The sequence below is a fragment of the Globicephala melas genome, chromosome 10, assembly GCF_963455315.2.
Source record: "Globicephala melas chromosome 10, mGloMel1.2, whole genome shotgun sequence".
In the NCBI taxonomy this organism is placed as follows: domain Eukaryota; kingdom Metazoa; phylum Chordata; class Mammalia; order Artiodactyla; family Delphinidae; genus Globicephala; species Globicephala melas.
This window is the reverse complement of record NC_083323.1, coordinates 37,418,887-37,436,835: the sequence shown is the minus strand read 5'-3', so window position 1 is coordinate 37,436,835 and position 17,949 is coordinate 37,418,887. Positions and strand designations below refer to the sequence as shown.

Genomic DNA, 17,949 nt, shown 5'->3' with positions numbered 1-17,949 from the left:
TAATCTTAATTGCTATACTGATTAGGAAACTTATTTATACATTATAAGTATATTATCTGTATCAGTATATTGAATTTGACACATGACCAAGCATCAAAGAAAAACTTTAGAAACATAAAATTGGAAGAGTTAAATAATGGTTATTTCTATTCGCATTTTCTGTTGTTTTCTTTTTAATCAATAAGTGTATATGATAAGTATACACACACATTTTGCTTAGAAGCCATTCTGCTAACTCATCTTGATTTTCTAATATTGAGTCTAGACTCTTAGACCCTTTTGAGATTTGTACTGGTTCATTGGTTTCAGTTTAGCCTGACATCAGAGTACTTAAAAGGCCTGTTTCTCTCACCTGCTGACAGCTTCTGATTCCCCAGGCTTTTCTTCTCTAAAGTACTAAAGGAAGGACTGTTAGGAAAGACGGAGGCATTGTGCTCCACTTTGATTACCTGTTCCTGGTTCTCTGTGGCTTTTATTTTATTAAGTAGAGAAGTTATTAAGTTCATGAATAGAACATTCAATAGTTCTACTTTCATTCAAAAAGTAAAAAAAAAAAACTTTAATTCTTGTCTAAGAGAAATGATTATTTCCAATAATATCACTTGTCTCTTCCACACCGTAATTTTTTTTACATTGGGAAATTTTAATTTTTTAATAGGATAAAAATCTTCTTTATTTAAATACATTGCCTGGCTGTGAAGGTTTATATCTTTCTGCATACAAAGCTCTGCTTAAAACATTTACCTTACTTGGCCATTTTGGAAACCTGGAAGTCTGGTCTGTAGTAGTTTTTATTCTTACATTTGCTTAATGAATTTATTTATCATTCATTAGTAGGTTCTTATTAGATGAGTTGTCTTATCTTCAGGGTGGTTAAACTCTGACCTGTTTGAAAGTAAACTCAATAAAATCAGTAGGCAGTCTGCTTTGAATTTATTTTCTTGGATTGGAATGGTGATGGAGCCAAATTTATTTATTTATTCAAAACATACTTTTAGAAAACCTAATATATTTTTGGCACTTCTGTGGACACCGTGTATTACAGTAGTGAAAGATAAGTCTTTATCTACAGGAAAATTGCATTCTAATTGGGGAGATATGTTATGAATAAAAAGATAATACAATATAAGTGAAAAGATAGCATGATATAAGGGAAGAAAAGTATAAGGCTAGAGAGTAACTTGGGCTGCCCTTTTATATAGATTTGTCAGAGAAAACTACGTATCATTGAGGAGATGCCCCAGTGACATAGACTCAAATAAAGGCTGGGAGAAACCATGTGAACATTTGGAGGAAATTATATCAGGCAAAGACTTGAAGTAAGAATAGACTTGGAGAGCCAGAAGGCTGGTGATGAGAGGAGAGTGGTTGAAAGTGAGGATGGGGGAGAATCTAGGAGTCAGGGCATGTAGGACCTCGCAGGCCACGGTAAAGACTATATTTTATTCTGAGTATGACAGGAAGCTCCATATTGTTAAAGGAATCACTTTGGCATCTCTGAAGAAGCAGAGAACATAGTGGGCAAGATTGGAAACCAGGAGATGACAAATGATCCAGGAAAGAAATGAATGGACACCACTTGGGCTTAAATCCCCTTAACAATAGCAACATGTGCTTGCATGTGGGCAGTTAAAGAATAGGATATGGTTTGTGCCATGGGATTCTGGAAGCTGTTCCACATATGTATCTTATCTTGGATCTCTGGTTTCATCTAATGGGTTTGCAAAAAGTCTCATTAAGTCTATTATAGGGCAGCCACCTATAGATGCCCTGCGGCTCTCCATCTTTTGAGGTGTTTTTGTGTAATGCCCCAAGGGAAAGTTTCTGTATAGTTTTCAAGCAGAATCCTAGGAAAAGAAGACTATTAGTTAGAAGCGCTTTAGTTTTCTTTCTTTCTGTTATATATATATATAATTTTTTTTTAATGAGAGTCCTTTTTTAAAAAATTTTATTTATTTTTGGCAGTGTTGGGTCTTCGTTGCTGCACACGAGCTTTCTCTAGTTGCGGCGAGCGGGGGCTACTCCTCATTGCGGTGCGCAGGCTTCTCATTGTGGTGGCTTCTCTTGTTGCAGAGCACGAGCTTTAGGCATGCGGGCTTCAGTAGTTGCAGCATACAGGCTTAGTAGTTGCGGCACATGGGCTTAGTTGCTCTGCCACATGTGGGATCTTCCTGGACCAGGAATCGAACCCGTGTCCCCTGCATTGGCAGGCGAATTCTTAACTACTGTGCCACCAGGGAAGTCCCTCTTTCGGTTATATTACACAAAAAACTATTTGGATAATTACCATCATTAAAAATTTGCCTAATAATTGAGATAATGTTAAACAAAAGCTTTAAAATTTTAGGTTAAAGGTTAAGCTGCTAAAACAAATGTGCCAAATAATATAGTGACTTAAAATTTTTAAAATGCATTTCTTGTCAGATGATGAGGTTCAGTTTGGCATGACCCAGATTAAATCTTACTGTACCTTCATCCCCTAGTTCCTTGTTTTCATCTGCATCATTGAAGCTGAGGCAAAGGCATATGTGTCCCAACTCTCGGGATGGTGGAAGAGGATGTAGAGGATCAGACATGCTGTGTTTTAAACCCATAACCAGAAATGTCATAAATGACCTTCCTGTACATCTTATTTGGTGATCAGCTTCTAGGAAGGCTGGAAAATGTAGTGTAGCTGGATGGATTTTGATGGGCAATTAGGAGTTTGTTTTTGTTTTTTGTTTTTTTTTTTTACCACAAATACTTTTCATTCCATAGGCAAATACCAGATTTTATATGTAAATAATTGTAACTTGTTAATGTTATAATTGACATTTTATTTGATAATAAAAAATTTTTCAGGGAGGTAAATAATAGCTGAAAATAAAGTCTCATAGGTGGTGTGCTGGAGGTAGAGAAGGAAAACATCTTCAGTGATGTTTTCCTCAGCATATAGAATGCTAATTGTATTAGGCAGTGGGCTCAGAAAGATGAATGGGTCCTGCCCTCAAGTTCTTAGTTTGCCTGGTGAGAAAAACACAAAAGCAACTGTGTGTAATATAACAATAACATTTTTAGCACAGAGGAAAAAGGGACCAGTCTGGTCCCAGTAGCTGAGAGAAGCCTTTGGCGTGGAAGTGATGCATTAATTGAGTCATGAAAGAAAGATAGAAATATGTGCCCCATACACAGGTGGCCTCCCTATAGGTGTCCCTGGTCTGCAGCAGATTTATCCAAGAGTTGGACCTGACATAGTTAATGATGAAGGTGTGCACTGTGAAGACAAAAAATGGTTGTCTTTGCTGGCCTAAATTAGGCCCACAAGATGAATTAAATGGGAAACTAAATAGAAAGATTGTTGAAGAATAAAAGAAGGAGACAGACAGTTACTAAAGTCAAGAAGGGGCAGAGGAGAAAAAGAAAAAAATATGTTCCTACGGGTGGAAGTGCAAGGAATTGGTAACAATTATTCGTTTTCTGTTGACAAGCACCTATACCTGTTGTATAGTCACCAACTTTAGGACAGCTGGGTACATCATCACCTTTCAGTTTCTGAGCTTTAGTAATAAATGTATGAAACTATGAAATTATTTGACCTGACATAATTTTCATAGCAAGCAGAGGATAAAGCTAATTAACATAAATTGAAGACACTGATTGTCTTAGTGATGCAAATAAAGATATGAGGATAGAATCATATTTCAAGTATATGAAGTGAAATATTTTCATATAAGACTTTTCAAAATCAATAAATATCTACACATGGGAAGTGATGCTGTTAACATTATTAATTCATTTGACAGTTTTATGCTAATATTTTTGCCATTTGTACTAGTTAAATAAGTGTTAGTAAATCAAAGCATATTGCATTCGGCAGAATTATTGTGAAGATTGGAGCTCTTGGGGAAATTGATTGTTCATTTTCTCATACCGTACTTGATTTAAGATCATTTTGTTTCTGTTATAAAGCTGAATTATGTTAGCGTTATCATATATAGTTTTTATGGGAAGTTTGATCTATTTATGGATATTTATGATATATTCTTGGCATGTGTGATGATCTATGTTGCTTTGTTTATTAGTTACTAGGGTATGCATTATATTTGTGAATTTTTCATTTTTTAAAGATATATGTGCCTCCTTTTGATCTTAATGCTGTTGAGAACAGACCCAGCTATTGGAATGATCTCATGTCCTTGTACCACTCCTGGGATATTTAGCAACTTCTCAATATAAATTGAGCCAGTTATATATGTTGATTGACTTTTAGGATGTGTTGACCAACAAAACCATTAAAGGTTAACAGGAACACAGGCAAATACTGGGAAGTGTGGTTGGTGTACCCAGACTAGTTGTGCTGTTTTATGTACTGTTTGTAAAAATTCTGGGGGTGTTTGTTCAATTAAAGATTTGATTAAATAATCAGTGCAGAATTGTTCTAAATGATTCAAGGTTCCTGTTGACATCTCTTGCTTCTTTTATATTTGTCTTTCTTTATGAGAAGAAAAATCAAAGAAACCATTTTTCCCCCTCTCAAAATTGAGACATACAAACAGTTCATAAAGAAAAAACATTCTTACATACTTTTTGTATTGACTTAATTATTTTTAATGTGCAATTAAAACTAGGTTTTAATATCCTTTATTTATAGCTCAATACATATATAAAGCCATGTCTGATTTATAAGCAGGATAAAAACAAATGTACGAAGTCAGTCAATCTCAAATTGACAGTATTAATTTCATATAGTGAATGATATTGAGCTAGAATGGAATGACTGATTGCAAGGTGCTTGTGGTTTGGGTGCTGTGGCCCTGGGTCCTTTGAGTTTGGCAACACATTCCCTATGATGCCTTAATTCTCTTGTCACATAGTAGTACTTGAACTTTCATAAAGCCTTTTATTATACAATTTTATTATAAAAAACTGTGATATCATTTGGCTTTTAATTAATATACATGAGATTATAAAAAACAAATACAAATAAATACAGTGAAATTGCATGAGTGCTCATATAATCCAGAATATGCTTTGCCTTATTTTTAAAAATTGTCATCAAAAGTAAAACACAAAATTAAAAAATTCTCATAGAAGACTCATGGACAACTGTGAAAATATCTCCACAGAGAATATCTCCCAGGTTGAGAAACACAACATTAAACAATTTATTAGACCAAGAGAAAGGAATCTGGTTTTAATTCACTTCCTGCTACTTAAAAAGGTATTCTCCATTAGCCTTTTAATGTGGTGTTTATAGCAGCCACACTGTAACTGTTTTAAAATATTAACTTTGTTTTACATTTTGCATGCTTATTACTATATATACAAATATGTAGAGCAATAATTATTATCATGGCTTTTATGTTCATTGAAGAATATAGCCATATCTAGATGACTTACGTAAATTTGTATTGAATTGAATGTTCTTTATTAATAAAACACAGTAGATTCTGTACCTTTTTAAACATAAATTTGGAAAAATGTATATTTTAACCACACTTTGTTAGATTTTTTTAGAATGTCTATGTAAAGATATGTGAGTGTAAAATTGTGAAAAATGACTTCTCTAGTAGTTGAAATTTGTTTCATTTCAGTCCAGGTGGGTTATATTTTAAAAAATGTAATAAAACTTGCTTCAGGACTTGGAATATTTTCTTTAGAAATGCTCTAGGAAACATACAGAAAGTAATCAACTTTGACTTCAGCTATGCTTTAAAAATTCATTTGAGAACTCTTTAATTGGAATTTGTATGATATTTCTCCATATATCTCTGAATGGTACTTTTCTGAGTGGTGCTTGGGTTCCAATGTAGCTACCAAACTGCTTAACACATAATATAGCTGAAATACAGTGCATTAGCAGTGACAAATAATAAAGTCAATATTCTTGCAATATTCATAATTCAAGGGATTAAGGGAGGGAAATAAAATGAATACAAATGAAAAATTATTGGAAATATTGGTGCTAGAGAAAAGCAGGTTCAATTAGAGGAAAGTGTAGAGATAGATAGAGACCAGTGAGTTAGTTTTGAGAGGGCTTTCTGAGCATTTTAAAGAGCTACAGAGGTTGATGTAGTAAATGGAGGGATCTGTGAGAAGATTTACCTGAGGTGGGATAAGCTGAGGGATGGGGTGAACAGTGGAGGGAAAGGGGGACGTCGTAGATGTCCCAAGGACAAAAGGAGGACTTGGCAAGGATCAGCTGGAAACAGATGCATGAGGCAACCCTAGAGTTTGGCTTTTTTGGTGGATAGAAGGTGGGAAAAGGGTCAAGATCATATGTAACTTGGGGCTTATAATTTTCAGAGTGTCTGTTTTAAACCTCTGGTATACAATGCAGCAAAACCACATTTTCAGACAGTCTGCATTTTTAGACACAATATCATTTGAATATCGTAGTTTTAAATGGTTCTGACTGTGTGTAGTCACTACCTAAGTTCTTCTGTTTCTATCTCTCAGCTATCCTGGTTAGCTTTAACAACACAGCTCTCTTGCTAATATGCTCACCTGTCTTACCTGTTGTTGTTCTACCTCACCTCTGTGGTGGAACTCCAGACCTGGATCAGCCCAATTCTTTATTTTAAAAAATTTGTTTTTACTTTGCCTACTGTGTTTCCTTTTTTTTTTTTAAACATCTTTATTGGAGTATAATTGCTTTAAATTGTTGTGTTAGTTGCTGCTGTATAACAAAGTCAATCAGCTATACATATACGTATGTCCCCATATCCCCTCCCTCTTGCATCTCCCTCCCACCCTCCCTACCCCACCCCTCTAGGTGGACACAAAGCACCGAGCTGATCTCCCTGTGCTATGCGGCTGCTTCCCACTAGCTATCTAGTTTACATTTTGTATCAACCCAGTCCTTTGTTATCTTCATTCCTGTATCTTAATATGTTGAATCCTGTTGGAGGAAAATTAACTCACTAAAAATACGGGTTTACTACAAATTCATGGTCCCTGGTATCCACTGGGGCTTCAGTGCTGTATTTTTTTTCTCCTTTAGCATTCCCTTAATAAGTTTTGTCTTCTGCCCTCCAAAGGCCATTTTTAAACTTTTGACCTTCCCATCTCCATGCCTCAAGCTTAACAGGGAACATTGATTCAAACCCAGGAACCAACTTCGTGAACAACATCACTTTCCAACCAGTTGCTAAAACCAAAAATCTGGGCCCATTTCATCCCTTCCTCCCATTATTCCCTGTATCCATCAATCATCAGTCCCTGTACAGTCTACATGAAGTATTTCTCAAATCGTATTATTTATTTTTATCCCCAGTGTCACAACCCTAGATCTTGCAATAATCATTGCATTGCAAGAATAAGGAAAATGCCTACTTCTGCAGAGGATTTAACACTTTTGAATTATTACACATTGAACTTAGGATAAATCTAAACTTAACAGAGCTTAACAAGGCTCTAAAAGATACAGTATACGACACTATACCTTTCCAGGCCATCTCACAACCTTCTTCACCCTGAATTCTTGCTCTATCCATTCTGAACTGCCTTTACTTTCTCAGACAAATTCCTGATCCAAATAGCAAATTCCATGAGGATTAGTAAAATCAGGAGGAAGTCATTATTACTCGACCATTAACGCCTAGAATGGAAAGATGTTAAAATGGGAAAAAGTGGAGGCAATAATTAATTATTTCTTTTCTATATAATTCCTTTCCTTTTTATTACACATTCTGTAGTCATGTCATGAATAAATGGTGGGCATCAATTACATTTTCTGTTCTTTTAGACCTTGGACTTCTCCTTGATGTAAGATTATTTTCTCTGTCAACAATGGCCTGAATGTTACATAGAGGTACTATTTTAAAATGAACAAAGTGTCCTTTATAAGATGTGATAAATTTTGATGATGTACTTGTAAATCACAACATATGAATATTAAACAAACGGAAGAACATATTCCTTATCAAGTCTATGAGCACATATGCATAGAGAAATGTAGGATTGAACTAATTTTCTGTGAAATATAGTCTGAAATCACATTAGTCTTGAAAGCTCACAGATTATTGAAATTGTGGTTAATTTGAGCCTGAACTAAATGGATTAAACAATCCTCCAGTTCATTCTGCTTGCAAATGTACAGTGTTAAGATGATGAAATATTGATTGAAACCCACTTGTGAAGAAAATGGGAATGAGAAAAATGATTATTCTGTGTAATGATATTTATTCCTTCATTTGGAGAAAATTATTTGAAAGGAAATGTGTTAGTAAATGTTTTCTAGCTCACTGTCAGATAACTGTTTTGAAAATTAGATACTACTTTATACTTTTTTAAAATAGAATTCTGTTTTAAAATATGAAATATATTCTGTTTTAGATAGTAATAATACATTTTACTCTTGAATATAAATGGTATACTTTTATCTTTTGAGGAAAGATTTCTCTTCTTTTAATAACATCACATCACCTCCACTTTCCTGCTATTGAAAGGAATATCTCACAATTGAATGGACTTAATACAGCATCATATTTAAATGAGAATTCTCTCAATTTCATCTCCAATAAATAGTCACTGTCTTAAAAAGTTACATTTCTGGAAGCTTCTTATGTTCGATGAAAATATTTTGCATTCCTGCAAGATTTCCTTTCAGAAAGATGGTTTTAGTATTATTTCAGATCTTAAGCAGCTTTAGTATAACTGATTCTTTTCACAGGTATTTATTTACCTGGATGCATGGCTGCTGCATGTCCAAAAGAAGAAACAATTCATTAGAGATAAAGTTTTACCTTTTCGGTGGCTCTCTCTGTGTGTACAAGAAAAACCAAAAACGTGTGTATGATGTCTGTGTATGTACAAAATGTGTGATTAACTTATATGTTTAAAAGTAAAATGCAGGTATTTTAGGTGATTATCTCTTTCTGTGGGCAATTCTATATATTCTGAAGAACAGGTCATTCATCCCCAATTTTAGTAAACTGTTTCCTCAGATATTATAATTGATTTTTAAAGTAGTTACATTTTCTGATATTGATTCGACCAGGGTTTGCAGAGTAATATCATCGCCGCTGAAAAGCATGCTTTCTCTTGTCTTCTCTTCCATGTAATTTTCTTTGACATGGCCCTGAGGTTGCCTCTGATTGTTGTTTTTACTGTGATTTGGACACCAACGCTGTCTTTGTCATACAAACCTGATTTTCTTTAGATGGACACACTGGCAGTTTGTGAAGCAAGTGCTAATTTACTCTATAGAACATAGTCTTTGATCAGTTTTGACTAATGTTTATTTTTGTGTCATGGGCTTTTGGTCATGAAATTCTACTAAGTCGCAGACCGCTTTTTTTCCAATATGGTTTATTACAGGATATTGAATATAGTTCCCTGTGCTATACGATAGGACCTTGTTGTTTAAACATCCTATATATAATAGTTTGTATCTGCTAGTCGCAAACTCCCCATCCATCCCTCCCCCGCCTCCCCCCATGGTCTGTTTTCTATGTCAGTGAGTCTGTTTCCATTTCATAGATAGGTTCATTTATGTCATATTGTAGATTCCACATATAAGTGACATCATATGGTATTTGTCTTTCTTCACAGACTGCTTTGGAATGAAGATTTTCCAGAATGAGTACATAAAACTTTTACTGAAGTTTTTTTCATTATTTATGCTTACATGTTTTTATTTTACCATTCTAAAATTTAAAGTTTTTATTTGCATCTAAACCAAATATATGTGTGTTATATATAAACCAAATATATGTGTACACCATCTTATATTACATAAATATTTTTTGCATTTTCTTATTTTATCATTACTATTTATGTATGATATTTTTTCCTGGACTGTGAATTTCTTTGCCTTAAGGAACATATCTTCCTCATTTTTGCACCTGCCGACCTGACCTCAGTATAGGACACATAGCAGATACTATATAACTTGAATCAATGGCAGGATACTTAGATATTAAAATAACTTTAAATTAGTACCAAAATAATAATTAGTTCATGTAATACATAACTAGTGGGAAAAAGCAAACACTGTTGTTCTAAATGAATATGTATATATACATTTGTTTCATTTCTTCAGGCTTCGTCCCCAGCTCAGTTATCCTCATGTTAGAGGAGTATCATGGCCTGACCATGATTGTATGGGTTATGTATTGTGCTTGATGTCAGAAAGAAAACCAATTTTAGTGATTTGTGCCTGTGTAAGACTATTAAATAGTTGATAAAATAGTTCTAAGAAGGTGCAAAGATTAATATGGATTGGGTGAGTGGCACATGATTTAATTTTTTCTTCAGTTGAAAAACTGTAGGTTATATGAAATACATGTTAAAATTTTTTCCTTTTGGATAATAATAAAAATTATAAATCTACACTCAGACACCTATGGTAGAATAAGAATATAACGTTGAATAAAAATAATATCTACCGTTTGATAATTTTCCATCAAAAAGCCAATGAAAACAAGGTGAACCCTGAAATAGCAATAATCAGATTGTCCTTTGTGTTGGTTTCATAGAACTTTATTTGAGTGATTATGAACTCTTAGGTGACTGAGATTTCTAGATATTTCCTCCAATTGCTCGCTGTTGCTTACACTTATCTTCAAAATGATTACTTTTGCATCTGAGTAAGACTATTAAGTATTCTGTTCTGGGGTTTCCAAATTAACCAACATGAGGTATAATATATTTTTTTAATAAATTTATTTATTTTTATTTTTGGCTGCATTGGGTCTTTGTTGCTGCATGCGGGCTTTCTCTAGTTGCGGCGAGCAGGGGCTACTCTTTGTTGTGGTGTGTGGGCTTCTCATTGCGGTGGCTTCTATTGTTGCGGAGCACAGGGTCTAGGCACACGGGCTTCAGTAGTTGTGGCATGTGGGCTCAGTAGTTGTGGCTCGTGGGCTCTAGAGCGCAATCTCAGTAGTTGTGGCACACGGGCTTAGTTGCTCCGCGGCATGTGGGATCTTCCCGGACCAGGGCTTGAACCCATGTCCCTGCATTGGCAGGGGTATTTTTAACCTCTGCACCACCAGGGAAGTCCCAACACTAGATATAATATTAATGAGGAATATTTTTTAATGAGACATTCTCAAATATTTTCATATTAAATCAATCCCATCTTTTGCTATGAGCTAAAATTTCATTTTTCATTCGCTTATTTGTTAGAAGTCTTACCTGAAACTTATTTACCCATTCATTTTCATATTTATAAAAATAAATATATATATTTTAAAATTTAGAAGTAACAATGGAAAATTTTACTGGAGTGACATTTAGCACCAGAAACTACTAAAAAAGATATTTTTCTCTATTGCTCATATAAAACTTTTGTCTTCAGAGCAACTTTGGTGTGGTTAGTATCGTATCTAAACATTGAGGAGTAGCTCCAAGAAGGGAGGTTAGCAAGGCCAAATGGGCACCATCTATTGGTGATATAGACACAGTACAGCTTAATTTGACTGAAGATTGTCTTCAAGGCAGTGGTTAACAGCTCAGATGCCTGCAGGAACCAGGCAGATAATATAAGTGGGAGACATGGATGAGAGAAAAATCAATTATCTGTATATATCACATCTCTGTGGTTATGGAACTATGGTGTAAGCACATGACAAAATAAACAGGATGTAGAAGAATATATTTTAAACCCAGAAGGAAAGAAAAATGCAAGCTCTGTTATAAATAGCCCTAGGGAATAGCAACTTCACGGCAAACCCAGCAGCTGATCATGGGGTTCAGTTGATTGTTGTCATTCAAGAACACAGACCCACTGTGGCTAGACCTTCCAGTTTTTCAAGAGAACCTGGAAATCTGAATTTGCATATGAAACCTTCTAAGTTTAATATGTTGGCTCATTTCTTTTTCTTTTAGGTGTGACATGACCCCACCTTAAATACATCTTGGGGCTACATTTAGCCATTGTGAGATCCTTCTTTTAAAGAAAGTCTTGAATTTATTGATTTCATTTCTTTCAGAGGACAGAAACATTTTGGACATCTTCCAGCAACGTTGTGAAGTAAGACAGGATTATAAAGTTACTGAATCATTGCTAGATTGGGTTTTGGTTGAAAATTCTTTTTATTCAGCACTCTTTAAGATGCCAAGGCTATAGCTGTAAATAGGACAAACTCTTCTCGTTGGTCTCTCCCAGTGCTGTACCTTAAACAGGACACCAGTAATGCGATCCCAGAGCATGGCCACTTTCTGCAGGGTTTACACTGAGATATTTGGATATGACGTTCAGTGTTTGTCTTGGTTCTTGAGCTCCATATAATAGAATTTAAGTTCACGATTGATATTACTTTGATTTATCTTTCTTGTAACTTTCTACTGGGCAACTTGGGGCTCTTCAAAAGTTGCACTAAATTAGAGTTTGCAATATAGGGCAGGATAAAACACTGAGAGAGTTGTTTGTTACTGTCTGTCTTTCCCCAGAGCCCTTAACCTTGACCACATCTTTCCCCATCTGCACAGAGGAAGGGAATAGAGAGAAAAAGGAAGAATGATCAGGATTCAGAATCCTTTGAACTTGTTCAAAAAGTAGGAGAGGCAGAGTGAAAGGAAAGGAACCTCAAATAGCAGTGTGGCCTAATTCCTTCTCTCAGGCCTCCTCTGTTTACTAGCTTGAACAGTCACATTCAAAGCCAAGCCATAGTCCTCCCATTTGCCTGGTGGATCCCTACTGACCCTTTAGCTCTCTGACCTGATCTATGACCACTTTCTCACTTGCTCTTTCTGTTTCAGCTCCCCTGGTCTCCTCTACGTTCCTCAGTCACATCACCTATGATCCCCCTTACGTCACTGTACTGGTGCCCTTTCTGCCTGAAATAGTATGCTCACAGATATCCACTTAGTCTCAACCTCTTATGTGTCATTGCTAAAATGTCACTTTCTTAGGTCTGTCTTTTTTTGGGGGGGGCTGTGCTGCGGCATGCGGGATCTTAGTTCCCCAACCAGGGATTGAATCCATGCCCCCTGCAGTGGACGTCATTGTGGAGTCTTAACCACTGGACCACCAGGGAATCCCTTTTGGGACTATTCTGATCGTCCCATTGAGAATTACATCCCCTGCACTCCCAATCCCCTCTATTTTGCTCTATTCCCCCATCAAATAGCACTCAATACCTTTTAACATAATACATAATTATTACATTTATTGCATATCTTCTGCTAAAACATAAGTACTCTGATAGAGATCTTTGTCTTGTTTGTTTACTGATGTATCGGAACACAGGGTGTGTGATGTATAGGAACTCAATATATATTTTTTAAATAAAAGAATGTTGAACTTCTTAGATCCTCACTTAGATCTGGCATACTTCCTACAGCTACTTGTAATTGCCCATGAAAAGGTTTCTTGCAACAAATTTTGTCATGTGTAGGCTTTTGATCGTAACTGTTTCCTTCAACAGTTAACCCAACATATAACTAAATTTGTAATTATTTTATTTTTCTGCTCACTTGACAGATTCTCCCTTTAGCATAAAAGCTCCACAGGGACAAGGCTTTGTCTTTGTTTTTCAGTGTTGTGTTCCCAACCCTAAACACAATGTCTGGCGCATGATAGTTTCTTAGTAAAAATGTTGTTGAATGAGTAATTAAGCAAATTTAAGCCATGAAATTCATATGGGATAATAATAGTAAGTTGGTTTGTAGTCAGTTATTATAATCCAGATGTCTGTTATTATTGTCACCATCTAAACTCTTACCACCATCATCAAATATGTATTTCTCAGACTTCTATAATCCACTACAGGCGGGGGGGTGGGGGGTGCAGTGATCATCTTCTTGCATTACTGTCGTAACTGAGAAGTTCAGTGAATTACCACAGAGAACACGTTGCTGATCTGATGATGTTGTTATAGGTCTCTAAGCTGGCTGGTGTTTTGGTCAAGCATGATGTCAAGAAGGGTGACACCGTGGTTATCTACATGCCCATGATCCCCCAGGCGATATACACCATGCTGGCGTGTGCTAGGATAGGAGCCATCCATAGTCTCATATTTGGGGGATTTGCATCCAGAGAACTCAGCAGTCGCATTGATCATGCAAAGGTAAGTGCTTTATTTGGAGGAATCAAGTTGTAGCTGCATATAGTACAGCTGTATTTATCTGTGGAGGAACCATCGAAGAGTGATCTGTACTTATCAGATCCTCCTATCAACTGAGGTAAAGTTTACTTTTTATTTGGCATACACTATTAACCAAAATTTTATTTTCGAGTCAGTCCTATGTGGTAGACATCTTTCTAGATACTGTGAAGAATATAACATATAAGGTGCAAGCCTTTCAAGTTAACTTGTCATATATTTGTGTAAGACATTTAAGAAAAATAATAACTAATTTACTCATTCCACATGTATTTATTAAGCTTCCACGCTATGCCTGGTACTGTCCTTGGAACTGGTTAAGAAATGATACTTATCAAATGGATGGGACACATGACTAGTTTTATAATCTATATATTTCCAGGAATGGTGATATAGCACAGTGGTTAAGAGGGTGTGTTAGGGACAGGTGAAGTAACACGTTTAGGTGGGGTACTAAGATCACAAACTTGAAAGGCTGTTGTGAAATAGCGTTGAGATACTGAGTTTAAAGCACTAACACAGTGCCTGGCATATAATACTCATTTATAAAAAACAGGTTAGCTGTTATGATTCTATGAATTTAGAGCAGGAATCAGCAAACTTTTTTCTGTAAGTTACCAGATAGTAAATATTTTAGGCATTTCGGTTTACATGGTTTCTGTTGCAACTACTCAGCTGTGCTGTTGTAGCAGAAAAACAGCCTTAGACACTGCAGGAACTAAGGGCAAAGCAGTGTTCCAACAACACTTTACAGAATGTAATTTGGGCAGAGTTTGGCTCTGAATCATAGTTTGCAGATCCCTGATTTAGAGGCAGGAATGATATCTTTTAGTTGGGGTGGCTGAAGGCAGCTTCCTGAAGGAGGTGAGATTTGAGTTACATCTTGGCTAAGATTCAGCTAGTTGAAGAGAATGACAGTGGGATCCAAAAGGCTAGAAAAAGAATAAGAGTCTAGCATGGGAGGCAGGAAAGGGTAAAAATTCATTTAAAGGACAGCAAATAGACCAATGTGATTGGAGAGGGAGAGAAGGTGAGCTTGAAAAGGCAGTTATTGTCTGAATTGCATCCTGTAGACACTGACCGGTCAAATTTTTGAGCAGGTGACTGTCATGTTTTAAGCAATGTTAAGAGGAGGTAAGTCTTGCAATATGATGTGAGTGGGAGAGAGGATAGAACGAGACCTTTGGTAGGTGGTCTCTTTGTGAATCAGTGGCTAGTGGGCAATGTGCAGGAGAAGAACAGCAGTGGGAAGATTAAAGAAGGAAGGTCATTATGGGAGTAGGAGATGACTGACCTTTATAGAGTTTTATAAGGCCAGGATGAGAAACATTCTTAACAAAAAAAGGGAACTAATATATATTGAGGGTCCCCAGAGTACTAGGCATGAGGTGAGGTTTTACATATCTGACTTCATCTGGTAATAGATCAGTTATTAGAACTAGGAAGCTGGTTTGCACACTAACTGGCTGGATTCTCTTTTCTCTATCTTTTTAAAAACATGTTGAGTTAGTGCTTATGAAGGGAAATCTGGGGGGAAATATCAGTCACTGATCTGCAAATCAGTGGGCGGTTGGAGACTTCCCTGAGGAAGCTATAGACTCTGGCTTTTCAGCTACAGAAATCTTAAACACCATTTGGGGAAAGGTATGAGATATATTGTTTCTTTTTTAAAAGATTTTATACGATGTGGGAAAATTTATATCTATATCTATATATATAATAAGAATTTATAAAACTCATGCTGTATCACTGGAGGAGTTTTCATCCGTAAGACACACACACATAGACACCTCCCCCACCCCCAAACTTGTTAAGGAGTTTAGGCAGTAAGTGCATATTCTTATGGGCGGGACCATTGAGCAAGTCAAATTAATGGCGAGGAGATGGAGGTAGAGACACATACCGTAGATATTTGGATGATAATTGAATCCAGGGATGATTTTGATGTCGTAATTTTCAACTAATTAGGCCAAAGAAAAAGTTTTATTTTAACAGATGAAGATGGGAAGAATGTAGTCCACTTGAGATGGAATAAAACCTCCAATAAAAGGCTCTTAATAGAAATGTGAAAGGGATTGTTTTCTAGAGGAAGAATCTAATTTTGACTTTAAATTATTCAATAATTATTTATAATATTAATATTATAAATATAAATTATTAATATAAATTATCAATAATTACTAAATTATTCCACTTTTGATATATTCTATATATGTTTTTAATTTGATGTGTAACTTTCATTTATTCAGAATTTAAAATTCTAATCTTAGGGAATGTTATCTGGAGTTATTTTTGTACATATTTCAGATATTAAAATGTGAATTATATTCAAATGTCTGACCTTTAAAAAAGGATACAAGATTTACTCTTTCATTTCTTTCCTTTTAAAAGGCAGCTTGAAATAGTGGAAAGAGGAAGATTCTGAAATCAGTCAGTACTGGCCCTCTTTCTGATTCTAACACTTCTAACCTGGAGCAAGCTATGCAACTGCACTGAGCCTCAGCTCCATGAATATTAAATGACATTAAAAACCAGAAAGTGCTATATATGCATATATTTGACATTATATAAACCTTCCCTAGATGAAATGTATTGTAACCAGAAATCAAAATTCAGGAATAGGTGCACTATGTTGGACTGATTATCTTTCTCCTGAGTAATTTATTATCTGTTTCCTTTGCTTTGGATTTCTTCGTGAAGAAACAGTGTACTTCAAAGAATAAAGATATGTTTGTTTTGCAGATTAACGAGAATTTTGGTTCAGTGCCACAAATATTTGTTGAGAGCTTATGGTATGGCAAGCATTGTAACAGGCATAGGAGACAGGGAGGTAACAGGGTCCAAATTTGGCCTTGGAGAGCTTCCTGTGCAGAGGTGGGGACAAAGGAACACTTTGACTATAGTTGGATATCTGAGGCCTGCTCAGAATCTACCAGGGAAGGAAGATTGATCCTAAGCCTTTTAGCTACACCTCTGCATATCTTGAAGAATGACTAGCAAGTTGTCAGGTAAAGAAGAGTGCCAAGTGTGTCTTAATGACGGGGGCATGTTCAGGTTTTGTGGGGCTTGAAACTTAAATGAGGGCCCTTTTAAGAAAAATATGACAAAATGACAATATAAAATTTGGTGAAAAAGAGTATGTATTTGGAATGAGAAAAGAATCATAAAATAATTATTGGAGACTCAGGTCTCTTCCTTCTGAGTTCTCTCTAGGTGTTCAAGCAGAGATGCTTACATAAAAAACCTTAGAAATGCTTCCTAATAGCAGTCAGGCTGGGTCTTCCCCCGCTAAGAAATGCTACAACTTCAGCAACAACCAGCTGTTATGCAGGCCTCTGCAAGTGAGGGGGCCCTAGGCTTCCGTTTCACTGGTTCATGGCAAATTTACATCTACCTGATTTAATGAATTCTTTCGAAAGTATTTTTTAAAAGCTCATGTTTATTAGCCAGAAGCATCATTAAGTGTGGAATTCTGAACAGGTAAGTGAGATTTATGTGGAAGTGGTTAGGGCTATAACATTTAAAAATAGCTTATTGGTTTTCAGGCCTTTTATTTAATAGAGAACAGAATCATTCAAACGTTTCTTAAGAAATGTTAAATTGTCAGCCTGCATCTGAAATATTGTGGTTACCTTAATCAGGATGGTTAAGCTTTCTCATGTATTTATTTACTTATTTTTCATTGTAGCCCAAGGTCGTTGTTACAGCATCATTTGGCATTGAACCTGGAAGGAAGGTAGAATACATACCACTTCTAGAAGAAGCTCTGAGAATAGGACAACACAAGCCAGATAAAGTTCTCATTTATAATCGTCCAAATATGGTAATCTGAATATTGAATTTGGTCCTTGCTTATGGTGATGTGCTAAGGATGACTCTTTTTGACCATTTGAAAGGAACACTTGATCTATAAACTGTT

At 35.7% G+C, this 17,949-nt stretch overlaps 1 protein-coding gene across 8 annotated transcripts in view; it reads left to right on the top strand.

Moving 5' to 3' along the window:
* Positions 1 to 17,949, top strand: part of ACSS3 (acyl-CoA synthetase short chain family member 3) — a 150,981-nt gene that overhangs the window by 36,633 nt on the left and 96,399 nt on the right. For all 8 annotated transcript variants that reach the window (XR_009565610.1, XR_009565611.1, XM_060306825.1 and 5 more), the window contains 2 exons: positions 13,806 to 13,994; positions 17,719 to 17,853. Coding sequence is in view for 6 of the 8 variants with exons in the window: in XM_060306825.1 (XP_060162808.1) it covers positions 13,806 to 13,994; positions 17,719 to 17,853 (324 nt within the window). In the remaining 2 variants the exon portion in view is untranslated. The remainder of the gene's footprint in view (positions 1 to 13,805; positions 13,995 to 17,718; positions 17,854 to 17,949) is intronic.